The sequence below is a fragment of the Brachyistius frenatus genome, unplaced genomic scaffold (genome assembly GCF_029030835.1).
Source record: "Brachyistius frenatus isolate BFR_SWC_R1_liver_20210118 unplaced genomic scaffold, ASM2903083v1 Contig_2, whole genome shotgun sequence".
Classification (NCBI taxonomy): Eukaryota; Metazoa; Chordata; class Actinopteri; family Embiotocidae; genus Brachyistius; species Brachyistius frenatus.
This window is the reverse complement of record NW_027210601.1, coordinates 400,001-426,852: the sequence shown is the minus strand read 5'-3', so window position 1 is coordinate 426,852 and position 26,852 is coordinate 400,001. Positions and strand designations below refer to the sequence as shown.

The following is a 26,852-nucleotide window of genomic DNA, read 5'->3' as shown; positions in this document are numbered from 1 at the left end:
TCAAGTTCAATAAGTTGTCTAAACTCGAGCTGGAATGATTAGTGATCGATTAGCTGCCAGATCAAATGTTAATTGTCCACTATTTTGATAATTGATTCATTATTTTGTGTATTTTTTTATATTCACAAAATCCAAAATGTCTGATTACAGATTCTTAAATGTGAGTTTTCTGGTTTCTTTAGTCCTCTGTGGTAATAATTGTGGTTGTGAACTGTCGGTCTCGACAATTTAAATTGATTAATTGATTAGGCAAGAAAATAAATGACAGATGAATCAATGAAAATAATCATAATTTGTAGCCCTAATCTAAACTCAATCAGTCGAACAAGGTTAAATAAACTAGTCTAAAATCGCCAAATTTTTGGCGTAAATCAGAGACACTGATTAACTGAAGACTGAGCCGGCCTTCTATACCAGCTTTGATGACATGACAGTTTTATACATTTATATTATTTTACCGGAAAACGGGAAAAATACATCAAGCATGAGTTTGTCTGATGGTACGTGAGCCGCAGCGCTGCTTCGAATGTTTCGAGCTGTAATAAGCCAACACAAATATTTCAAACTCCAATGGAGGGACAAAATACCGTTGTGCCAAAAGAATTTCCTCATTTGACGACAGCGTCAAGAGAGAACGAACTCGCCTGTGTAAAACCTCCCACTGGTGATCTGTCCGGTTGCGACCTGGCGACTGTGACAGTCGTGGATTCACGTCATTTTCATCAAAAGCGAGATCTCTCCAGCTCTGTACGCAGACGTCTGTGTGTCAATGTATTAATGGTGGGGTTGAATAAATCAATAAACCACCCTGACAGGTGATCTAAGAAGCTTCAGCCCTCCCTGCTTGTTAGTGTAAATTACACGACGCTCCTTTAAGAGGCTCTAGAGGAAAGTGTTTTACTTGTCCGCCGTTCTCATTAAATCAAGATAGTCTGCCCACCCACTTACTCAGTCCGCCTCATTATAAGCACCGCTGCTGTGCATTTAATATGCTTGGCTGGTACCTTGTTAGGACTTGTGCAGGCTAACGTAGTTCAAAAGTAGTTTCGTGAATGCCGTCACCCCACAAAATCTCACAGTAGTGCGACGAATGCAACGCTAAGGTTGTCATTCTGGTGATTCATTTAAATTGGCATCACCAAAGCTATTTCATGAAAAGTGACAAAATCTCAAAAATGTGCCGTTTTGGCAAAAAAGGAAGGATCATATTTTGACCGAAACAATCTACAAGGACATCTGATTAATTAAGTCATTCAGCATTTATTCACATGGATTTTCAAGAAAATGTAAAAAAAAAAAAAAAAGATTTTCTTTTTGCGTTCAAAGGTTCAGTGTCTGGGATTTAGGAGGATCGACGGGCAGAAATGGAATATAATACTCATTACCGTGTTTGATTAACGTGTAATCACCCGCAATTAATAATGATTGTGTTTTCGTTCGAATGAGCCCGTCATATCTACATAGGAGGCAGGTCATCCTCCACGGCCATGTTCCTACACGGCCTCTAGAGAGGGCCTTTCACATTTTTCGCAGCCACCTCTTACACACCTGGAAGGGGGCGTTCGTGCGGAGAGGGAAAATGCCACTAAATCCTGTGCACCGCTCCTTTCAGAGAGGAAGGTGAGAAAAGAGTCAACATTGATAGGTTCTTTCTTAACGTCTTATTCTGAATTTCTAAGTCAGTTAAATGTGGATATAAACACATAATTAAAAAGGGAAATGTCCGGGTTACAGACTTTTGAATTACTGCCAACTCTGTTGTTTTCATGCAATCATCATATAACAAACAGTCATGAAAAATGACAATTCAGCTTAGGTAGAGTCTCCTGATATATATATATTTTTTTTTTTAAAAAGCCCCCTCATAGCTTCCAGATCCTACAATTCTGGCTTCAAAGTTTACAACACAAAGCTTCCTTATGTTATAAAAACGGCACAATCATCCAATTTGTGACTGCAATTAGGTCAATTAAAGTCCCTTTACAAAAAAACAAACTTGGTAAATGCAGTTTTGTCATTACAAATTAAACTTTAAACATGCCAGGTAATTGTGATTATAAACAAAAACTGCATGAACATATCAATTAATGTGGAAAATAATAACGCGTTTGGCAAAACTTGTATAACTACTTGGGATTTTTTTTTTTTTTTTTTAAATAAAACCTACAATATGACTTTAAACCTCCACATTATGGCCTTAACAAGCACATTATGAGCATTTATACTTCGAAAACTAAACAATCAAACTTTACAATAAAAAGAAGTGGAAGTATATAACAAATGTTTTGAGCTTGTTGTCCTCCCAGAGTCGGTGTTTTTCAAGCACGTGTGTGACAAGACAAACATGCTTTTGGGGAAAAAGTAGTCACAACTTTTACTCCACGATCAACTCAAACTCCTCCGCCTCCTCAAACTCCGCGTTCATCTTTGCAGCCAGGGCGTTCAGCTCCGTGGTGTCCATCTGCTGGACTTTCCTCCTCCTCCTCCTCCTCTCCTTCGCCACGGCCACTCCGGGAATGTTTGGGTCCGGTTCGGGGAAAGCCGAAGCACCGTCGTCGGCCTCAAGCAGCGACGCAAACGAGTTCAGGCCAAACAAGGACCCAGAAACCTCCAGGTTCGTCTGGGACTTCCCGCCTCTCCGGCCCCCCACCTCGGGGGTATTCATCTTCTCAAAGCCGAAGAAATTGTCACGGGAGTCGGGGCTGCTGAGTGACTTGTCGCCGAGCCTGCTGTAGGACCGGCGCACTTTCTGGGACCACACGGCGTCCTCTGGGTGTTCTGCCGGCCGCTGAGGCTGAGAAGGCGGCGGCGGTGTGGAGGGGAGGATCGGTGAGGGCAGGACGGCCTTCTCCTTCTCCTTCTCCTTCTTCTTCTTCTTCTTCTTCTTGGCCGAGGAGGAGCCCCCTCCTCCCTGAACAGTGCCAGGAGTGGACACCTTCGGCTTTTCCTGCTTCGGTGTGTTCTCCTTGTTGTGTTCCGACGGCGCGACTGTTTTTCTGGGCGCTATTTTCCTCACCGCGATGGAGCGTTTAACGGCAACAAACGCCATTTTGTTGTCACTTTCGACGGCGGCTCGTGGAGAACTCAACCGCGGCGACCGTCGCCTCCGCGGGCCGCTCAAGTTGTCGGACTCCGTCATGATGCCGCGAGACGTACCTTCGCTCGTACTAAAACGTTAAATCGTCAAACAACGAATTATTTCTCTTTGATATCTACTTAGCAATCGACGCGGCGGATTTCACAACAGCGGCAGCGGCGGCAGCCCCGTTCAATTTGCCCGCCAGAGTCGCGCAGAAAACACGACACGGTTGTTTTCCGGTGACGTCGAACGTACTGCGACATCGTCTCTCGCTCAAAACTTTTGCTGTGTAATCCGAACAGACCGGGCTTCACAAAACGTCTGCTTCTGCCGACTATCTCACAACCATTTCTGCTCGTACGTGTTCTGCAGAATGGAATATTTAATCGGGATACAGGGGCAGGATTTCGTCCTCGTCGCCTCCGATAATGTCGCCGCCAGCAGCATCATCCAGATGAAACACGGTATGACAACGCATTAGCTTAGCATTAGCCACCGGAACCGTTGATTTAACCCCAAAAAACAAAACCGTGCTTTCGTGTGTTTTTTTTTTTTTAGAGTTATTGTTCCGGTTAAAACCGACTTTCGCGACCATTAAGTAGCGCTTAAAGCTTTTTCTTGCAATATACCGACCTGCTATTTACCCCCAATATCGCAACGTACTCGCACGTTGTGGAAGTAACTTGAGCTAGTGAGGCTAATGGTAGCGAATAAATCTTTGTCAGAGTTGAGATATTTCTCTCTATATAATCTATAACGGCATGTGACACCTGTATAATCAACGTGTTAACCCACGACGACTCAATCAGTTATTTTATATAGTTCTTAAATAGTTCAATTGAGCGTCAGCCTTCTGACAGTGAAAGTGAAAGTACTTTTTTTTTTTTTTTTTTTTAAATCATGAATATTTGTTCTTTTATGTGTTGTTGTTGTTGTTGTTTTTTCCCCCCCCCAGACTATGACAAGATGTTCAAGCTGAGTGAGAAGATTTTGCTGCTCTGTGTTGGAGAGGCCGGGGACACGGTGCAGTTTGCAGAGTACATCCAGAAGAACGTCCAGCTCTACAAAATGAGGAACGGTGAGGACCTCACCGGGACCTCTTCCTCAGAGGTCCCCACATTTAATCCAGAGTGTCTCTGGGAGGTCAAATGCACTCCATAAAGAAGAATACACCCAAAACTTTGAGTCTGATGGGTACAGTTTCCCTCCTCCCTCTCCTCCTCTTTTCTTAGGTTACGAACTCAGTCCGGCAGCGGCAGCAAACTTCACGCGGAAGAACCTTGCAGACTACCTGCGCAGCCGGGTAACTATCCTCGTTTATACAAAGTGCTGTCCTTTTCAATTTCATCCTTACTGAAGAGAATATCCTAAAAGTTAGTATTTATTATGAGAATTCACTAGTTTTTTTTATTTTATTTTAAAGCCACGCGAACTTCAAGATGTAGTCGTTATTTTCAAAAGAAAAAACATCAAAGTATGTTTAACTGGGTTGCAAACCAGCTTTTTGGGCACAGTAAATACGACAAATCGTGATTTTCCAATGATGATGACGACACACCTGTCCGCGACACAATTCACACATACACGTATTATATAATTTTATAGGAAGGTTAATAGTTTAGATATTATACGAGGTGATGGAATCAACTCCTTGCTGTTTATTTGTGGAAGAAAGAGTTGTGTTTCGATTAAACCATCACAACCTCAGTCTCATGTTTGCGGTTATTTTTTTTTTTTGTCCTGTTCTCACATCCCATAGAAATTGAACAGTGACACTAGTGACCTGTTTTAGACTCGCAAATAAAATGATGCTTTAAAAAAAAAAAAAAGCATGAGTTTTGTAGACAAGGGGAGTAAAAGACCATGTAACAAAATGAAGGAGATGTTTTATTTGACCTCGCTTTACTTAACACGTTGATTTGAATTTTTTTTTTTAATTTTTTTTTAGTAATGGTTATTTAAGTTGTTTTTTGTTACGGTGAGCCCGCTCAGACTTCCTATAAAGCAGTGGTCATAGCCTTTATCGCGTGAGTATTGTTTACTTGGAAAACATTTTAATTGGCTGCTGTGAACAGTATGATGACTATAATCATAACTAAAATAGCAATTTTTCTTTTTTGAGCCTCATACTCTGGAGCATAAAGAAATTATTTTTTTTTTTGTATGTTAGGGTCCTCAGTTTATATCCAGTGTAATAATGGCAACAGGTTTTTGATTAATAATTAGGTGTAAATTCTCTTGTTATACATTACAAATTGTTTTTACAAAGCAATCTTCACAAATTACACATTTTACCATCATTTTTACAGTAAGTAATACTAATGTCAACTTTAACGTAGCCACTTGCCAAAAAAAAACAACAACTCTGAAGTCGGTCAGAAAAATAATGCAACACATCGTTTTCCTGTTATTCTTAACAGTGTCTTGTGCTAGTGTCATGTATGATTTTAATATAAAACCAGACATTGATATTCACAGAAATCAGGCTTGCGGTGTCCCGACAAACTTAAATTCAACTTGCAAAGGCATTTTGTGTTGCCATGTATTCTCTGACCTGCTCCAGCTAGTGTACTTTTACCTGTGTGTATCTTTTCATATCAGCTGTAAAGACTTTCAACACCGGTATCTTTGTATATTTTCTCAGTTAACAGTAGCTAATTAATCCCATGTACCAGTGGTCACCCTCGGAATTAAGAATATTCATCCTGGAGTAATGAGCGAACATGCCTATAAATATTTTAATTTCTATTTTAAATTTATTACATTCCTCCGCCAGCATTTGCAATCTCATTTAGCTTCAGGGTTCAAATGATAAAATCACCAACTAATTCCAGTAAGTTAAAGTCAGAGTAACCATATGTGGTAGGTTTACTCGTCCAATGTAAAAATGTCTTTTAGTTTCTGCTTCACGTTCTTTTTTTCTTTTCTTTTTTTTTTATTGTTGCTAAAATAGAAAATGAAGACGGTCTAATAGAGACCACGGTCGTCGTGGTGACGTGACGAGGTTGTGATGGCTTTAGAGAAGTTGTGCTACACTGAAGTTCAGCTGGGAATTAAGTCCCTCATGTAATTATACATGCGTTTCTGTCATTATCAGCTCGAGACATCTAAGTTAAACGGGCAGATAGATTTTGACAGAGCCAGGTACATTTGTCAGCTTGTTGCGAACGGTACTGAGGTCTCGCCATTGGATATTTCATGACAACATCTGAGCCTGCAGCCCTACCGCCCACCCTGACTGCACAGGTCCTCCTGGATGTATTATTAAATGTATTATTAGAGCACTGTTTGTTCGACCTTCAGTATTTCAATACCAAAATTTTACCAAACAAACCATGAAAAAAGAGGCAGAATGTTTCTTCATTACTTATTTAAACTGGGATTTGCTAGCCGGCAGATTAACTTGATCTGCTGCTCATATGTGAGTTTGTTTCCTTAAGGTGAACTTGTTTTGTAATGTGAAATGTTTCAGTTAAAAGTAAAGATTTTTTTTTTAAATATATTTATAGGGACCGGTAGTTTAACACAATAGATCTCAACCAATACTGGAATTTTTGGAATTAACACAAATATACAAATGTTAAGGAGTAAAAGAAAAATACAATATTGGTATACGATCTGAAATGCGGTTATGAAACACTTATCCCAAAGATATGTAACAGAGGCAGGGTATTTTACAGTTTAACAATAAACTGTTTTCTTCCTAGTGAACTTCACTGGGAATGTTATAATTATAAATAACATGTATGCCGATACCAATATATATCAGTGACCGGCCGACAGCGTTCACTAAAATCAGTAAACTGATCAATTAGTCAGGCTTACAAATTGGTCTTAAAGGGCTTTACCATCTTTACGGCATACAACTTCCTCTGTCTTTGGACCTGTGATATAGACACAAACCTTTAAACTAGAATAGAATAAGCCAAACATCTTGATGAATAGGAGACTTTGTCGATCAGTGTTGTGATCAGGAAATGCCTTTTGTCCTTCTATACTAATCAAATCAATTGTCTCACTCATAAAATGTCCATCAGAAGTTCCCACAGCCATAGATGATGTCCTCGGACGACTTACTTGTCTGACAGACATTTCAAAAATCGAAATAGCTGGAACTGGATTACATTTGGTGTTTTTGTGTACATTTTTTTTTTTTTTTTTTTAAATTAAAACTCGAGCAAAATTTTCATTTTTCTGCTGATTGACTGATCGGTTAATTCGTTTTAACTCGTAGCATGTAGTTCGTGCTTTTGTGCTCGTGTGTTTTTTAGGTGCAACACCTTCCGCTCAAGACATCTCCGCTTCTCCGTGCGTCGTATCTCGTGCGCTAATTTGTTAAGAGTAGTGCACCCGTTGCCTGTCACAATAGCAGGAGGGTGAAAATAATTACAAAAAACAATTAGTGTGGCAGAGAAGGGAATGTGGGACACATCGAACGGGGGATAGGGGTAGAGCAGGAGGGGGACGAGGAGGAGGAGGAGGAGGAGGAGGAGTGGAGGTCCCAGGGGGAAACAGCCAGGCCCAGTAGACAACACCACACAGACTGGAGTGTGAGAACGAGTAGGAGTCAACAAATACAACACGCATGCACACAGAGGAACCTATAGGATCACCATCGTCTCGTTCTGTCAAGGTTGTACGCGTTGTGCGGGATCATATTTATATTCATGCCCCGCCATAAGCTGCGAGTGTATCGTTATTTTTGTGCCTCAAGGTTATGAATTTGGTTTTATGAGTGCAGGATTTTTCTAATGCTGCGTTCTCAAGAGTGCTCAGAAACTGAAGCAATAGCACTTTCTCCTCTGCATCCCACACCTTCCTGCAGCTATGCTCCTCTCACATTCATCAACCTCCAGAGCACACGGACATGTGCAAATTATGTTGTATAAACAGGTTTTAACGGTGTTTTTCTTTTCTTTTTCTTCGTGTATGTAGAATATGTAATGGGTCCATTTCCATTTGAGTTTGAAACGGGGAGGGGGGGATCATCTGCTGAACTGGCCAACGAGTTAATACCAAATAGAAGTGACCAACAATTCGATATTTAGCATTTTTAAATTTGACTTGCCATTTATTATTTGGGACAATAATTATTTATTTAAAACGAATGCATTAAGACTGTGTCAAACAAATGTAGTCGGGACTTTAGAGCTCCAGATCATTGTTGATTAATTTCTCTCTCAATGAGTCCACTCGTTGTTCGATCTGTAAAGTTTCACAGAGTCCAATGTAACGACCCGCAATTCAAGCATATTACATTCATAGTGATTCATTTAAAAAAAAAATTTAAACACGAAAATTTGGCTTTAAAAAAAAATTATTGAAACAAATAATACCGTCATCAGAACTGCTGGAAATTGGACCTTTTCTCAGCCGATCCGATTCCTCGTTCATTCTCTTCATGATTTCAAATAATAAATCGTTATAGTTAAGCAGACGTTTTTGCAGAACAATAACTCAACAGCTTCGTAGTGTAGTATGTTGAATAGGAAACGGATGGCAGCTTTTCCGCCGCTGCCGTTATCGTCCAAAAGCTCTTGCCAGCATGCAGGATGTACATTATAGGTGAACTTTGACCCTGCAGACCGCTTTCTCAGACATGGATTCAGGCACATCGTAGACTAAAACAAAATTACATGCAGCTCAGTTGAAAAGCGCTCGTAGTCTAAGACTACGCTCAGCTCTTGTCTGGGGAACGAGCTGCATATGTTGGAATTTATTTTAATTAATCTGATTAAATCATCACAGATTAAAGTTTAGCCCAGACAGAAAGACGAGATAATGATCTACTTTCTTTTTTTTTTTTTTTTTCTGCCATCCTTAAATCATCTTCTTACCCCACCAAAAAAAATATATATATATATATATAATGTGATCCCACCGCCATGTCCAGAGCCCTAGGTTAAAAATCCACTGGCTGATAAATTAATCAGTGGTATATTGTTAATTCTGATGGCCGTATTCCTGCAGGATAAATTACAGATGAGTCCTTGAGTCTGATAGATGTCATACCCCAGTGACTGCAGACCTCCGGGAGGTGTAGTTAGCTTAAAGTCAGCAGAGCGTGTCAGCGCAGAGTAAGCAAAAAAAAAAAAAAAAACCCGGTTCAACGTAAGACTGTGTGCTCACCAGCCTGCCGTCCACAAAAACAACTCCGCTAACCTCTGGAGTACTGCATTCACTCAAGCTTTAGAGAGGAGACAAAGAAGAAGAAGAAGGAAAAAAAAAAAAAGCTAGCGGTAAGCATAATCACCTGAGGCCTCTGGTGCGCTGCGTGCATATCAGTAATGATACACATTAAAACCACCACAGAGCAGAACAACTGCAAAGTTTTTAGGGGATATACAAAACTCCTGCCTCTTGTTTGTTTTACCTTCCCGCCTCATGTCTCGTAACGTATTTGCGTACGGAGAGTAAACACATTAAACTAATAAGACTTTTGAATCGACAGGTAGAGCGGCGTGGCAGTAATGAAGGGTCGCGAGGACGCGGGAGGCTTCGTGCAACATGCAACAAAACTCGGGGAAGGCGGAGGGTTTATAAATATCATATTTGACTTTATTTTATTTTTTTTGTGTGTGTGTAGAGATTTGTGTAGAAGCCTGAAAGCCTTACAGTCATCAGATTTGTGTATCTGCCACTGAGGAGGTACATTTATTTATTTATTTATTTTTAAGTCTGTAAAGTTCGGGCTGTTTTATTTTTGGAGAGTTTTCTGTGAGGCCGCTGCAACAGTTAGCCTCGGCGCTGCGCTGATCTACAGCTGCCCCCCCCCCCCCCCCCCGTATGGGTTTGTAAAATATTTTTTTGAGCACGGGCACACAACGGGCACAAATAATTACTGGCGCCATATTGCACGCGGCTCCCTTGCTCCTGCACAGATGAACAATTAATACAGCAGATTGAGGAGAAATGCCAATAAAGAGAACATGGCCGGGGGGGTGCGGGGTGCAGAAAATAGGGAGGTGGGGGGAGCTGGGGGGGGGGGAGGCGGGGTGGTAAGATGGCAGGCCGGGAAGGAGGCGGTGCTGGAACGAGGAAGTTTGAAGGAGTTCGGGATGATTTTCGGTGTCACGTTTTTTTGCGCTCCGAATAGTTTTGCTTTCTTGCCGACGGTCGGAGGAGAAGATCGACGGCCCTCTCTCGTCTCTCGTCTCTCGTCTCTCGTCTCTCGCCTGTAAACATGAAGCTACCGCCGGAAGCTGGTTAACTTCGCTTCGCACAAAAGGGCTGGAAACGGGTGGAAACGGCTAGCCTTGGCTGCGTGCAGTTGCAAGAAAACCCGCCTCACAAACACCTTTTGAAAGCGCACTCATTAACGCCGCAGCTGCAACAATCAATTGTTCAGTGAGGCGAAAGAAAACAGTCGGGCTTCATGGGTGGCCGCTTTTTAAATACGATGATTTGATGATCTTCCTCGCCTTTTAAAATTAGCGTAAATTGAATAACTTTTGTGTTTTGGACTGTCGGTCAGACGTCACTTGGGCTGAATGTACATGTAACGACCAATCAGAGAAAAAAAAAAAAAGAGTTATCCATAATTAAAATAGATAGCCGTGTCCCCCAGTTAACGTGTGACATCTTGTTTGTTTGCGCAGACCAAATTGTAAAAGCTACATATTGTAGTTTTTAAGGGTTGTAGGGTTCACGTGTCGGGACTAAATCTTGGCCACCGTTTCTTTTCTTGAAGCGTTTTCCCCTTCGCTTCCGATCCTGAGCGCCGAGCTGAGCAGCTGCTAACTCCAGGTTTCTACCAAACATCAAACTGTTCCTTAAAACCGGGTGGAGCCGGGTTTTTATTTTAGTTTCACGCGTCGGTTTCCACGTGCGGCTTTTGTTTCGTGGCGCGCCCGGTGGCCCTGTTTGGCTGCGAGCGAGAGTCGCGGGAGGGGGGGGGGGGGGTTCGGGGGGGGTTAAAACGCGATGTGTACTGTTTGCACGTGAACGCGGGTGAGTTCAGGTGGCAGGGTTAACAAGGTGCCTGGTTCCCTCAGAGGTGACATGGGGAGGGGAGGGAAGGTTATTTTGATGCCAAGTCCGTATTATTGTTACATTGTAACCAGTGAGACAGCTGTCTGGTGGGGGGGGGGGTGACGCCACTGGGGTGATCGCAGGCTCACAGAGGAGTTAAAGCACACACACACATGTAAACACACACACACGCACACACACACATCACATTAAGATATTCATCCTGAGATTCACACCCATTGTTCACTCTCACAAACACTGTTTCTCTTTCTCACGTGTGTGTGTGTGTGTGTGTGTTCAAAAACCATCGTTAACACACACACACACACACACACACACACACACACACACACACACACACCCCCGCACTAAAGCCTGCTCCCCGGGGAGCGCAGCGATCGTCATTGCCCTCGTGGCAAACACAGCGCGAACACACAAGTCACAGAAATAAGCAGGTCGGCTGAGAGATGAATTGAAATAAGAGGGCAGGTGTGCAGATCACAACCCCGCCTGGCGTAATTTGAATCATATTTACCTCCTTGCACGACAAGAGAAACGCTATATTATATTTTTCTTGTTGCATTTTAATCAAAAGGCTTCCACCTCAGTCAGGAATTTAGGCCGTAACTTGTTTTGAAATCCCCCCCCCCCCCCCCCCAAAAAAAAAAATTTGTCTGGCTTTAAAGGGATTTTTTTTTTAATTTTTTTTTTTTTTAAATGAGAAACGGGAGCTCGCAACAACGAGGATAGAAAGTTGGTGTTTTGGAGGAAGAGAAGGGAGAAGAGGCTGGAAGCGTAAAAGATGTAATTTGAAAAGAGGGGAAGAGGGGGGAGGGAGCGAGGGAGGGAGGGAGGGAGGGAGGGAGGGGGAGAGCAAGAGAAACGACTTTAGAAGTTTTTAATGAGCCCTGGCGCTACTCCAGGGCACAGGGTGAAGGCGGCGGAGAGGGGAGGGAGGAAGGAGCGAGCGAAAGAAGGGATGAAGAGGGAAGGAGGGGAGGGAGGGAGGGGAGGGAGGGAGCGTCGGGGGTGCTGACACCCAGCAGATGTCACACTGCCAGTGACACCCTGAGTCCCCCCCCCCACCACCACCACACCCCGCCTTACAAACACACACACACTCACCTCTGTCCTGCGACGCCCTTTCACCTTTCCTCCGCCTCCGCCGCTCTCCAGCTTCCCCTCCGTCGCTCCCTCCCTCCCTCCCTCGCTCGTCTCTCACACCACCGCCCGCGTCGTGTTAATGTCGCCGCCGCGCGCGTCGCTCCGCGTCGAAAAATGGGGAGTCGACAATCAGGAGCGATTTCTGTGGAAGAAGTTGTACTTTTCGAGCGGGGGAGAAGTCGGGATGTCGATGATGCGGTCTGGTGAAAATATTGATGTGGCGGTGGGAACGTTGGCACCTTTTAAGCTGAAGCAAAGTATTCACTATTAAGTGCTTCTGGTGGAGATTTCCAGAGTCTGTAGAAATATATCTGCTTGGCTTGAGTTGCGGATTTACACAGAAAACATTTGAAATGAGCTCCCGGCGACAAAGAAATCCAGCAAGTCCGGTTTGTGTAAAAGAAAAAAACAAAACAATTTGTGCTACTCATACATGTATACGTATATTAGATGGCAAATATTTAATCCTTCTCGATGAGTCTGGCTCCTTTCAGGACTTCTGTCGGTGGGAACACGGCCTGAGAACACCTGTTGAAGGCTTTTAGTAGACGTGTGGTGCATCATGGGAAATGTAGGATCCACTATCTTTTGAATTTGACCCACACTAATGACTGTAATTTGGGATATCTGGGTGTTGTGGATTTATTTTATTTTTTTTTGGTGGTGGTGGTTATTATTTAGTTTATTTGTTTACTGTTGATCCCACTAAAAAAAAAAAAAAAAATTAATTCTGAAAAGTTACCATGGCAACTATTTTTAGTAACAATCAATTATAAAAACAAAAAAACTGTACTTTACCAAATTAAGAATGATCATTTTATGAATCTGTAGCTCAGAACGAAACATGATGCAGAGGCCTGTTTTCAGTTGTTATAAATCTGAATATTAATCCTTCCCTCCCTCCCTCCCTCCCTCCCTCCCTCCCTCCCTCCGTCCGTCTCCAGACTCCTTACCATGTGAACCTGTTGCTGGCGGGCTACGATGACACAGACGGCCCGGGTCTCTACTACATGGACTACCTGTCTTCGCTCGCCAAGGCCCCCTTCGCTGCCCACGGCTACGGAGCCTTCCTCACTCTTTCCATTCTTGACCGTCACTACAGACCAGGTCAGTGCGGAGCAATGTCTCTACATGGGGTTTTTTTTGTGTGTGTGTGTGTGTTTTGTTTTGTTTTTCGCTTTGTTCCTGCGAGACTGACTGGAGAGAGATAAAGAGGATGATGTAAGTATGTAGAGCGTTGCAACCACCGAGGTTATGCAGCTGATTCATTCTTAGGTCATGGCACAGACTCAAGGCACTGTAAATTAAATGATTTTACCTTGTGGCGCAATAATAATTACAGAAGAAGCAACACAGCAGTTTTTATGTCTAGTCCAAGGTTTGTAATGTAAACTGTGACCTTGTATGAAGCACCTTTCAATCCTTTTTTTTTTTTAATTTGAAACCACACTGCAGCATCTACTCTTTTTCTCTGTAAAGTAAAGATGTTTTTCAAAGTCTATTTAAATCTAATTCGTGCCTTCTTATTCCAGCTCGCTGACATTCACGTGTTTTGTTGTTGTAGATCTGACTCGAGACGAGGCTGTGGATCTGCTGAAGAAGTGCATCGAGGAGGTCAGTTCAACTTTTGCACTATTGGACCCATATTTGCATTACGTCGTCTGTTTTATTGTTGTTGTTTTTTGTTGTGGCATATTTGTGCTCTTCTTGTTCAGTCTATTTATTTTGTGAGAAACCGTTTTTCCGATCCATCTGTATGTCATATGGTGGATTGACATTAAAGAAGTTGAAGTAGTTCTATTCTTCCTTTTTTATTAGTGCAAATAAAAATACAAATAATAAGCACTTCATGTAGATCTTTATTAGGTTGTTCAGCCATTCAAATAGTAACTCCACTCCCTTGACATTTTTCAGGATAGTCTAAGGTACCAGATTTACACGAGTTTTCATATAGGCACCACAGGAGGAGAGAAGCATTGTTTTATTTATTGATTTTCGATGGAATGTGCATCATGGCTAAACTTTTAATCTTTACACAAACTCACAACATATAAACAGCAGATTTGTGTGATTCTTAAATTTTTTATTTTTTTAAAGAGCTGTCTGGAGATTGCGCTCAGCTCAGCAGATGTTTTTTTTTTTTTTTTTTTTTTTCACGCTGCTTCATTTTCCTGTTTCTGCTCTACTTTCTGCTTATTTGTGCCTTAATGTTAAAATGTCTTCCCGCTTTCTCCCTCTTGCAGCTGAACAAACGCTTCATCCTGAATCTCCCCTCCTTCACCGTCCGTTTGATTGACAAGGAGGGCATCCATGACCTGGAGAAGCTCACCCTCGGCGCCAAGTGACCGCTCACTGCGTAACTACCAACCCTCACGCCCTCGATTCGTTTCCCTCGTCTTCTTTCTTTTTTTTTTTTTGTACCATTGACCTCCTTGCTCTTTCTGTTCCAATAAAAAGTGACACACAGTTGAGATACAAGCTCTTTGTCCCTGTGGTGCTTTCTTGTTCTCTGGACCACTCAATCTGCACATAGAAAGAGAACAGCCTCCTGGCTGTGTACTTTTGCACTTGTACCGAGTGAGAGGGCATCTGGGTAATGTACACTTGCTTATGCTTGTACACGTGTAGTGGCACACGCATGTACATATGGTGTTAAATAAATAAAAAAGCATTTTCTTTTCAGAATTTTGTTGGATTTACTGTCAAGAAGAAAACACGTTTCCCTAGATAATGTTTAGGACTGAATAGCCGAGCTGCTTTTCGCAAGAGTTTTCAAATAATACAACACGAGCTGTGTGGTTTACAAAGATAATTTACTATGCAAGTCACATGTTCAAAACACGACTTTTTAACAAGCTAAAATCATTTGACATTGAACCCTGATGTTATTCAGAGTAATGTGTTCGTGCGGTCGTTTAAATATGGGCTCAGAAATTACGACAGTTTGTCTTTAACGCCTTTCTGACGCAATCGGCGCCAACTGCAGAACTAATGAATCAGGTTCCAGTTTACAGGTGTCCTGATTGTGAATTAGACTGCGCACCTGAGCAGACTTGTCAAAATCCAATCCAGGTTAGCTTCAGGAAATATATATATATATATTGTTGAATAGTGTGCTTTCTAAAATACTTTTTTTTTTTTTTTTTTTTGCCCTCTCTGTTTATTTCACCGTCAACCAAAACACAACACCCTCTGAATTTGAATGCATTTAAGATGCAGCCCTCGCTCACCCCAACACAAACCTGAGAAAGTTGTACCAAAGTTCCCCTCAAATTATGCTGCGAAATACTGCATGCCATCAGATATGTACACCTGTGACGGAAAAAAAAAACACCGAACTTTGAGAAAATGCAGATAATTACAACTGTTATCATATGTTTGAAAATAATCTTCAAAAGGGGAAATTGAGCCGATTTAACACATCGAAATGATTTCAGGTCTGTGTGGCAGTTGTATAAATCCTCTTGTGACTCCAGAGGGAGCTGCAAAAAAAGAAAAATCTCAGACTGGCAAATCTGGCAAATGCCAGATCGGCCTCCTTAAGGACCTCGAGGCCTTCAGCAACAGACCTTTTTCTACGGCAGAAATTTTGACTTGCCACGAGGGAAAGCACATGTGACAGCTGAGTGTCTGGTAAGCCATAACGGTGAACTAACATGCACGAACGCAGGAATTCCCGAAGTGGAGTGCAGCTGTCATTAATACACCTGAGCTTACCCTGCAACCACAAGTCAAAATGTCTGTGCTGTGAAAAAGGCCTGTGGGAAGAAACAATTCAAGCTGCCAGTTGGCCCGATTGGCCACCTATACTGTGAAGACAGCTGCAGTAAGTTGTCACCTCCAACCACCCATTCAAATGGGTTTGTCTTTCCATGTACTGTCATCGAATTCTTAAAAGAAAAGTGTACAGAAAAAGGTTAAAACAGAAAAAGATTTTTTTTTTTTTAAATCTGGAGGCTGCAATATGTTTTCACATTTAATTCACATTGTATTAAAAAAAAAAAAAAGTGTTACAGATGCCAGCGTCATGAAAATTGCAGAGCAGAACTTTTTGTCTGCCTCTTCTACCAGCGAGAATAACTACAGCGACCCTGACGTCGCCTGCCTACGTCACTGGTGAAGCCATAGCCTTATGCCGCTGCTACTGTTGCAGCTGTAAAACGGTGCATAAATTGTAAATAAATGAAATAAAATGCATCACGACCCTTGTGAAAAGACTCTCGTCACTATCAGAGTTTGATCCATTTGGCCCGGTAACATTTGGAAAGTCTAAAACAGCCGCATGATTGAATGATCTTTTTTTCCCCAATTCAAATTAGCATTGGGCCAAACCCGTTGTTTAATTTCTGGTGCGCATGCGCCGCGACAGATCAGTTGGGTTCGTTGGGTACCAGCGCGGGAATGTCCCGCCTGTCGACAGATGGAAAAACTCCCATTTACTGTGAGAAAAAGATTGATTTATGTGGCGGTTATAGTCTTAACCACCGCGTAAGGTCGTTTGATAACGGCTTAAAAAGTTAACACGTTTATTTATAGCCTCGGTAAATGTCTGGAGCTACAGGGTTAACTAATGTACAATGATAACTAAATCCTGCGTCCATTTTTCGTTAATTATGTTATAGGGATGCAGTATTAAATCTCCTCAACTCAAGGTCCACTTACCGGCTTCTCTGGAGATTTGAACTACATTTCGCGATCTTTTTTTTTTTTTTAGTGGTTAAAGTTGCTCAGTTGTCCTTAGGTGACGTAAGTGATCATTTAGATATATTTGTGTATATATGTTTCTAATATTTGGTTACGTGATGACAACTGAGCAAATTCTGTGATGAGGGCCGTGAAATGCAGCGGAAAGCTCCTTTAAAAATGATATAAGTGAGGCCTTTCTTTTGTCAAAATTTATTTTTTTGCAAATTCAATAATGAATTCTCACATTTATTGTGTGTGATTTTTGGAAACTTTGTATGATATACAACAAAAAAACTAACTTCTTAGATTCAAAACAGCTTCCCGGTAACAGTAGTTTGGCAGTTCAACTGCAGTCCGAATACAACTTGTTGCCTCACATAAAAGTCACTGATAAACCACAAAAAATAATGGAACAACCCAGAATAACTGACAAATAATTAGATCATATATTTCTGTATTACTCGTATAGACTGGGGCAAACCTTTTAATGACTCCTATTCAAAGCTTACGTTTTGTCTTTAAAAAAAAATGTGATTATTAAAAGTGAGCTTTTTAATTAAATGTTATACATTTTGATGCACATGAATATACTATGTAAAAAAAAAAAAAATAGCTTGAGAAGAAATGTTAATGTACATTTGGTGTTTTCTTGATATATTTATAAGGTGAAAAGCCAAACAGTAATCAAGGTACTGGCATTGTAAAGTTTTTGCCGAATGGTAAAGTTCTCCAAAATAGTTTTCCAAAAATACAAGATTTATATCAAATTTAAATTCCTTTAATGCTGAGATTTAGACAGTAATGAGCCCTGAGAGGGGTTGTAGGATCATCTCAATGCAAAAAAAAAAAAAAGAAAGAAAAGAAATCAACCTTGTGGTTAATTAACGAGAATAAATAAATTAAAAGTGTTTGTAAATTTTGACTGTGTATCAGAGCAGTAATTGAGCACGCTGTCCTACAGCTGGAAATGAGGAAAAAAAAAAAACAGGCCAGCATCAGCGCTGAACTGGTGTGTTAGAGAAACTGTAAGCCCATGTGTACAAGGCAGACTGTGTGTGTGTGTGTGTGTGTGTGTGTGTGTGTGTGTGTGTGTGCGCGTGTGTGTGTGTGTGTGTGGCTCTATCATCGTCTCCTCTCTCCGCCACAGACAGGTGATTAATAAACATTAAACAATCCCTCCTCTCTCAAACACACCGGAATCTGACGGGAAGAGCAGCATATGTTTGCCTGGAGGCACAGAGAGAGAGATGGAGAGCGGCCCGCCGAGTGTCAGATAGAGGGAGAGAATGGGAGGGAGGGGGGGGGGGAGGAGGAGAAAGGGGGGGGGGGGGAGTTAGGTTACAGAGAGGGAGATGAAGGGATGGGGATGGGAGAGGGAAGGAGAAGGGGTGGGGGGTGGGGGGGGAGACGACGACACAGGAGGGTAATGAGATGGGAGGAGAGACAGGAAGATACGGCAGGTAGGGGATGAGTGATGTTGGAGAGTGTTACGAGCGGGCGACGAGTGTACGTGTGCGTTCCCTGGAAAGCAGTAATTGCGTCGAGAGCCTCGTCCCGGTTAAATAAAGTGAAGGACTGTGCAAGCGGAGGTGAGAGGTGGTCGGTGGGAGAAATGGGGGTACCAGATGGGTTGAGGTGAGGAGGAGGAGGGGGAGGAGGAGGGGGGGGGTTGTTCCCAGGTACGGCGTTCGGTTCGGGGCTGCAGCCGCCGTCTCCAATCGGGGGCCCCTGCTGGAGCTCTGCACGCCGAGACGGGGCCCTGATTTGTTTTTTATTTTTTTTGTACGAGTGGCCCCTTGAGGGGTGAACACGTGAGGTTGCTGAGTCTGCGCCGGATTAAGGAATTTGTGCTCGTTTTTAGACTGGCACGACATTTTTTTTAATTTTTTTTTGGAATATTAGTATTGTATTGATGGTTAAATGTCTTTTTTTTTTTTAAGCAACCAGAGATGGCTGCACCACTGCTGTAACACGGGCTCAGTGCAAGACAGTCGTTTCCGCTCGCGTTGCTCGTGGTGGACTTCAGAAAGTTGTATAAATAGAAATATTCTGCTTTTGCGGTGTCAGCAGCCGTACGTGCACGCATCTGGCCGGGGAGTGTGTTTTAACTAACGGATGCGCGCTCGTAAGACGATGCTGGCACACTGATGTTTCAAAGGTGATGCATAATAGTACTATGTTACTATCTCAGCCTAGCGTGTTAGCTACTAAGATCTGAACACCAAGAACAGCTGAGTCTGAGAGGACTATCATACTTTTTTTTTTCAGGTCACAAATCAAACCATGACTTTTTCCACGTTCGTTGGTTCAGAAGATGTTGAGAAATTCACTCAATGCACAGGTGCTGGAAGAAAAGTTAGAGGATTGGTGTCCCCCGTGGGGACCATGAATGTTTAAGTCCTATGGCAACGGATCTAGTAGTAGTTTTGAATACATTTGAAGTCTGAACCGAAGCAGTCGAAAATCCCAAACATTCATTGATTTTGTTGCGTTGTTTTTTTTCTGTTTAATATGATTTTAAATGTAGTATCTTTTTGGTTTTGGACTATTAGTCAGTTTAAAAGATGGCACTTTGAGCTCCAAGACATTGCTTTGATCTAAATGATTAACTGAGTAAAATGGTAAAAAAAAAAAAAAAAAATGGACTTGGATTATATCAATAATGAACGAAAGTTAATTGGTGGTCTTTGCGAAGATGTTTCTGTTGAAGTAACAGCAGACTTTAAATACATAAAAGTGTCATTATTGTGACAGAGTGAAAGAGAAGTGAAAGCATTAACAATAAATACACAATAAAAGCAAATAAAACCCCATGATCACTTTTGCATTTAAAAGTCGAGGGCATCAGAAGTTAACAGCGGTGCCGTTACTTTTTATCTGACGTTAAAACAGACTCATGAAACTCAACCAATCAGTTCTTAATTCTTTAATAATATATTACATTTATGCCGTAATACAATAATAATAACAACAGTAATAACATTAATAATAAACATACACAGAAAGTACAAAATGATTTGTGTAATTTTTCTTAAGTTACCAACACGCAGTACTTCAAAATAAAAGAAAACAAATCTCCTTTAGCTGCCTCTCACTCCTCCTCACCCCACCACAAGAGAGCCCAGAGAACTCGATTTCCCATGACCACCCACGATGAAGAACTACATATGGAAGCGGTGCTTGTCCAATCAGGTGGAGATAAAAGTCTCCCAAAAAGTTCAAGAGGAGCACAGAGCAGGTTGTCATCTCCGATATGGCTTACGACGCTTCCCAGGTGAGTTCAGTCCGAACAGTGTGTGTGTGCGTGTGTGTGTGTGTGTGTGTGTGTGTGTGTGTGTGTGTGTGTGTGTGTGTGTGTGCGTGTGCGTGTGTGTGTGTGTGTGTGATGACCAGCAGGGGCTTCTAAAACACACATAAAGTTGACATGTTTACCAAAGTAAATAAAAAGAGCAGGGAGCGGGGGGGGTAAATGTAAGCACACTGCCATATGTGGGAACTCATCCTTGAAGAGATGCTGAGTGGACGCCATCGTGACACAAACCGGCTACTGAGAAGAGAGGTCCATGCGTCATTTTGAGTGAGGTGGTTGTGGACACACATTACAGTACAGATATCATCAAAGACCCCGCCTCCTCGACGAGAGGGGCCGCGGAGGTTTCTGGGAGGTAAAAGTCTCAGTTTTTATCCTGAGGGCGAAGGTAAAGACGCGGAGGGGCGCCAGTCAGTCTTTTCTCTGCCCTCCTGCCGCTCGTCCCGTTTCGTCCATCCACACCCGTTTGGCCCCCTCCCCCTCTATTTGCGGTGCTTCATCTCCTTGTCGTGGTGGCTCTTCCCTCCTCCCTCTCCTTTGTCCAGCATTTTGATCGCCTCCATCAGGTAGCTCTGGAAGGCGGAGAGCGCTGCGCAGATGGCGGGGGTACCGAAGCCGTGGGTGAGCAGGCTGAAGTGGGTGAGGCTTCCCTGCACGCCGGGCTCCAGGCAGGGAGTGGGTCGACTGCCGCCGAGTGGAGAGCGGTCCTGGGACATCAGGTCCACAAACTCTTTACAGATTTCCCTGCGAAGAAAAGAGACGAGGCATTAGGTTGCTCTTAGATATACTCAGCTACTGACAAACTAGTGGTCAGTGGTGTCCAAGTTAGCCTTTAGAAAAATAGTACACAACATGCCCGTATTTTTTTTAATGAATTTTGTCATTGCATAGTCTGGTTTTAAAATATGGATCTGGACCTTGATTTAATTTTGAGCAGCGTTTGAACACCATGTACCGCATGTTGTGCCCTAAAACTGTGGAGCGACTTCATTGCACATAGCCACCCCTTCTGGTCACTGATTGGTCCTCCCATCACAGTTTGCTGGGCAAACCTCAATGTAAACAGGGTTTCCAGACCTCAATGTAAACAGGGTTTCCAGACCTCAATGTAAACAGGGTTTCCAGACCTCAATGTGAACAGGGTTTCCAGACCTCAATGTAAACAGGGTTTCCAGACCTCAATGTGAACAGGGTTTCCAGACCGTAATCATGGGGGGGGGGGGGGGAACGAAAGCTGTGAGCAATAAGCAGGCAGAGCGAGGCTAGTCGTAACCCTCGTTGGAACCCAAAATATCTGTCAAAGTAAACATTTGTACTCCTTCAAAGTCTTTCGGAGAACGCAAACAATCGTGTACTATAAACACGCACATCAACTTTAATCTTTCCCAGTTATAGAAATGTAACAGTTCCCATTGCACAGAATGTTTCGTTTTTTTCTTTCATCAACGAACAAAGCTTTTTTCAGAGCTTTCAGCCACCTCTCATGGCCTTCGTCAAGTTTAAGTCAAGTGGACTTTTCAATGAGTAATTTTACTGTTTCCAAGTTCGAGAATGAAGTCAAGTACGGAAAGAAATTCAAAACTTCTCTGGTGTTTTAAAAAAATTTTTTTTATTAGAAGCTAAATGTTTGAAGCATTTTACTCTGATCTGTCTGTCATATTCAATACTAGTTGTCTATATTTTTCTTGCAGTCAAAAAACAAAAACATAAAGTATTTGTAGCAGTGGTGGTTGTGTCAGATCTACATACGGTAAATATTCACTACCCAGTTGTAAATACTTCCCAACAAATGTACTCTTTGCACCTGTTTGGTTATTGTCTGCTGTGAACTGCAGTGTCCTCGCCTGCTGGATTATTTTCAGTTGTTGCATCTTAATGGGCGGAGACCTCCGGATTGGGTTGAAACTATTGGAGCAACCTTTATCCAATCAGCATGGACCTGTGAGTCTCTATGATGTATGTTCTGGGCCGAAACCCACCAAGTTATATACAGATCTTCCTTCAATGTGAGCAGAGTGCCACACCGTGTCCTCAACTTCTTTTTCCTCGTGTCGCAAACGCTTAGAAAACAAACTTTTCACTTTGGCTGTCCAAACCGAATGCCAACAGGGTTTCCAGACTATAATGACAGCAAATGAAAGCTGGAAGCAATATTTGGGCGGAGCCAGCCTAGGAGTGTCGAGCGGTTTCAGGAAGTTATTTAACCTTTTCGGGGCGTGAAAGGCACCAGTTTGGAAAGTTGAGAAACTGAGTCCTGGTTTTGGTCTTTACATGAGCCAGCCTCATCCTTTAAAAAAAAAAAAAAAAAAAAAGCTATTTCATACAAGATGAATTTAAGAATAAAATATGCAGAAGGAGGGAGGAGCCACTCACTTGGTGGCGAGCAGCATGCTGCGTCGTGTTGGGAGCTGGTCGGGCTCGCTCTGCCTGCACAGATACTCAGCTGTGGCTCTGGCTGGAAACTCTGTTTCACACACATAACCGAAGTCCCGCGCCAGATGGACGGCCTCACCTGGAGGAGGAGGAGAAAAGAGATTAAAAAGAGAACCCAGTCAAATTTAGCACAGTGCTAAAAAAAAATTAATTAAAAAAAAAAAAAGTAGTCTTCTGCTTGTCGAGCAAAAAAAAAAAAAAAAAAAGAAAAAAAAAAAAGCAGCTACTATGTCTGTCAGAGTGCTTCAGTTGCAGAATTCATATCAAATAATTACCCAAATAAACAAATGACACAATCAACTGGTGTAACTGCCGCAGTCAGGTCGGGTCAGCAGACTAACTCCGCAGCCATTTTTCTCACTTTCACCAGTCAAACAGTTCACTGCTCTTTGGCTTTGTGCTGCAGCTTCAGCTTTTCAAATCACACCCTCCACTCGTGTGCGCACACGCACACACATGCAGCCATCCATGCTGCGGCTGTTTATTCATGTGTGTTCATGCGAGGATATTTCTGTGTGAATATGTGTCTCTATCTGTCGGGATATATGCAGGTCACTGTATCACGTGTGTGTGTGTGTGTGTGTGTGTGTGTGTGTGTGTGTGTGTGTGTGTGTGTGTGTGTGTGTGTGTGTGTGTGTGTGTGTGTGTGTGTTCCCTACCCTCCACTAGAGATGTTAGGAGAGTGACGTTGGCTGCCTTGCGTCGCCCGGCGGGCAGGTTGAGGCCAATCTTCTCCAGACGCTCTCTCAGACAGCGGCCACCATTCTTTGACTTCGCCCTGAGGGGAGACGGGGAAACAGAGAGAGCAGTTTTTAGGAGATGGTCCGTGTGTGTGTGTGTGTGTGTGTGTGTGTGTGTGTGTGTGTGTGTGTGTCTTAATGAGTTTTGTTGTGGTGTTTTGTGTGTTTGTTGAAGTGAATGTGTTTCTTTGTGTCCCTCTGTATGTGCGTCTTATCTCCGTATATCTAGGATTGTGTGTGTGTGTGTGTGTGTGTGTGTGTGTGTGTGTGTGTGTGTGTGTGTGTGTGTGTGTGTGTGTGTGTGTGTGTGTGCATGAAGCTGAAATCTCCCTATGTTCCCTGTCAACACCGATAGTATCCAATATTTATTTTTTTTCCTGTTCTGCCTTTCATCCTCTGCTTATGGCTTTACTGTCCTGCGTTTCTTATACGATTCAATTTAAAATCACTTAAGCGTTAACATTGTTTAACAACACAACAATTAACTGGACACACTTTAATCAAACACAATTCATCATTTAGACAAGTGTTTAGGAGTTTTTGATTCTCCACATGTATAACTTTTAAGATAAAATGAAGCAAATTTCAATTTGAATTCATATAGAAATATTTCTTGGTATTTATATGATAAGCAGCTGGAAATAAAAGTAGTAACACCACAGTGTTAAAATACATCCTGCAGTAAAAGCATTGCAGTATTATCAGAAAACGACCTCTGAACATTGTTATATCTCATGATAATAGATCATAGTGATGTATTACTCTGGAAGTAGTAGGAAGAGTTAACTACCATATATACTGTCGATTGGTTTATTTACACAATGCATTATAATTTATAAACTGATCGTATAGTTTATATATAATAGTTCATATAGGTGTCAAATAACTGGTGGAGTTAAAAAAAAAATTAATCTGTACAAAGTAAAATATTCAAGTGCCTGGAAATGATAGGCTGTAATGTATTGTTATCGCTGTGGTAGCTCGTATCTCTCTGCGGAGGAGCGACTGGGGTTTTTACTACCCCTTTAGATCTTTTAATTATGTCCTCTTAAAGTATTTCAGCCCGAAACCCAAATCATAAAGTTGTTCTCTTTGCCTCGAGGCCGCAGTTCATTAAACCACATTGCTTCTCTTGTGATTTAGTCTCATGACCCATTTCGGGTCCTCAGCCCTGGCCCCCGTAGTTAAATTAAAGCGATCTTACTCTGAAAAGCTTCGTTGGGGGGGAAGGGATAAAAAAAATTGTTCTTGTGTATGGTGCACGTCGCAAAGGAAGTTTACACCAAGAGCCTGAATCATGGAGATGTAAAGCGTTTTTACATAAAATAACTTTATAGAAATTATATTCCACAGATCTAAAGTAAGGAAGGGAGCTCGATCCCATGCTTAGTTACACATTACACAGTTAAAACAATAAAAAAAAAAATAAGTGTGGAATAAGTATATAAATAAGTATGGAAAACAAGATGTTTGGTAACTTTCAACTCTTCCATCTGTTTTATTCATGATGCCATTGTTTGGCAGAGTTAAAACTATAAATTCCTCTTCTGTTTTGCCGTTTCTGAAGAAGATAAACATGTCACATGTCGTGTTTTTCATTACTCGAAGAGTCCTGGAACTGCTGCGTCTTTTGGCGCTGGAACAACAGAGCAGCTTTTTTTTTTTTTTTTTTTTTCCTTTGGTGCCATAAAGCAGCAACTCTGTGCAGTAAAGCACCAGGACTTGCTATACAATTGAGCTTGTTATATTTTGATTTAAAATGCAGTGTAAAGGCTGGTGGAGGCTTCCAAGATCCTCTCTCATGTTGAGATTGCTCCAGGTCAGTGAATCACACCAGGTGCTCAGACACGGGTACTTAACAGGTCCAGTTATTTCACTCGCTTTGAGGTCTAATTAAGTCGATCGTCTTTACAGTATTAAATATCATCTTCTGATGCTCACTGGATCTCAGCTGTGTTGTCGTTATCGATCATTCAGGCATCGGTTGATGATTGAGATGTGATTTTTTTTTTTTTCTTTCTCTTTTGCGATGGATTTCTTTGTTTATTTTTGTTGGATTATTTATTGTTATTATTGCCACACAAATGATTTAACACCATCTAATCTGTCTACTTACTGCTGGTGTTGTTCACTGATTTAAAGGAGCAGTGTGCAGGATTTAGTAGCATCTTGCGGTGAGGTTGCAGACTGTAACCAACTGAGCCAAGTGAACCTACGTGGCCACCGTAGGAGAAGCAAAACTCCTGTTTGTCTTTAAGCTACTGTAGAAACATGGCGGTGCAACATGGCGCGCTCCATTAAAGAGGACCCTCTCCCTGTGCAGATATGAAGGGCTCATTTCATGTAACAAAAACATAACAAGGTGATTTTACACTCCTCAAAACATTATAATGAATACTATATTCTATTTCTGCCAATAAATTCCTGCAACATCGAACACACCGGACCTTTAAATGCTGAATTGTAATGATTTGAACTTGAACTTCCAACATGTATGTTTATGGTTGAGTTTGCAGATGACCGCTACGTCAAAAAAGCAGTTTTATCTGCATTTGTTCTCAAACTTTAAGGCTTGTGATTCTGTATCGCTGACCACTGTCTAAATAAGACTGCTTGTCAAATATTGCTGTGATCATTTCAACCAATGACAGCTGCTTCCTTCCCAGACTTTATTTTACTACATTTTAGAGGCACACAGAGGTAAAACTCATTATTTATGAAGAAGAAGAAGAAGAAAAAAAAAAGCAAAGGTCATGAATCATTGATTTAATTTATATTTTTGTTTTTGACTGCAGGCCTTTGAGTCCTAATTTGACTCCCAAAAACGATAAAAATAAACAACATCTCTTCTTCTTCCTCCTCCTCTCACCTGCGGAGGACTCCACCCAGGAGAGAAGCGTTGAGGCACTCAGGTGGGGAGAGGCGCCGCTGCACCTCCCCGACCGTCACCTTGTACTTGGAGGTGGAGCTGAGCAGCGACAGGCGACCCGGGACGGAGCAGAAGACCTCGGCCGGGTTGGACACGGCTCCCATACCGAGGCCCTCCTTACAGAGGGACAGGGCCGACAGGGACGAGCCGTTCAGCTTGGACGGGATGGGAACTGCGGTGGGATGAAGAGGATGAAGAAGGCACGTGGTGAAGAACAAAAAGAGGTACAACACATAATATTTACATACTTTTACGGTATTTTCACCATCTGTGTCTGAGGTGAAAAGCGACATAAAATAAACTGAAAGGTTTAACGGCGATAAAAACAGGATTAGGAGGGTAGAAAAAAGTGAATGTGAAGTAAAGATCATCAATCTTAACATATGTCATGTGCCGTGACAATTGTGTTGTGTGAATGAGTGTGACAGCGCGCTCCTCCCCTCCTGATTAATCTATTCAGTGTAATGTTCTCCCTCGCGTCGACAGCTCTAAATCTGGAGCGCTGCTTGTTGATTCTGCTGTTTAAACTGCAGGTGGTTA

General features: G+C 42.2%; 3 protein-coding genes across 3 annotated transcripts in view; 1 reads left to right on the top strand and 2 right to left on the bottom strand.

The window, feature by feature from the left end:
- Window positions 1-2,075: 2,075 nt before the first annotated feature.
- Window positions 2,076-3,337, bottom strand: cdca5 (cell division cycle associated 5). The gene has a single exon (XM_069691956.1). It carries the CDS (start codon window positions 3,137-3,139, stop codon window positions 2,375-2,377), a length of 765 nt encoding a protein of 254 aa, XP_069548057.1. The 5' UTR covers window positions 3,140-3,337; the 3' UTR covers window positions 2,076-2,374.
- On the top strand, window positions 3,331-14,692 carry psmb2 (proteasome 20S subunit beta 2). Its single transcript, XM_069691966.1, has 6 exons — window positions 3,331-3,543; window positions 4,035-4,157; window positions 4,312-4,382; window positions 13,159-13,321; window positions 13,779-13,828; window positions 14,458-14,692. Exons 1-6 carry the CDS (start codon window positions 3,453-3,455, stop codon window positions 14,557-14,559), a joined length of 600 nt encoding a protein of 199 aa, XP_069548067.1. The 5' UTR covers window positions 3,331-3,452; the 3' UTR covers window positions 14,560-14,692.
- Window positions 14,693-19,811: 5,119 nt separating this feature from the next.
- The window catches only part of tfap2e (transcription factor AP-2 epsilon), a 14,061-nt gene continuing 7,020 nt past the window's right edge, over window positions 19,812-26,852 (bottom strand). The window contains exons 4-7 of the mRNA XM_069691945.1: window positions 26,253-26,484; window positions 23,303-23,421; window positions 22,584-22,722; window positions 19,812-20,954 (exon numbers count right to left, since the gene is read on the bottom strand). Coding sequence (XP_069548046.1) covers window positions 20,693-20,954; window positions 22,584-22,722; window positions 23,303-23,421; window positions 26,253-26,484 — 752 coding nt within the window. The 3' untranslated portion in view covers window positions 19,812-20,692. The remainder of the gene's footprint in view (window positions 20,955-22,583; window positions 22,723-23,302; window positions 23,422-26,252; window positions 26,485-26,852) is intronic.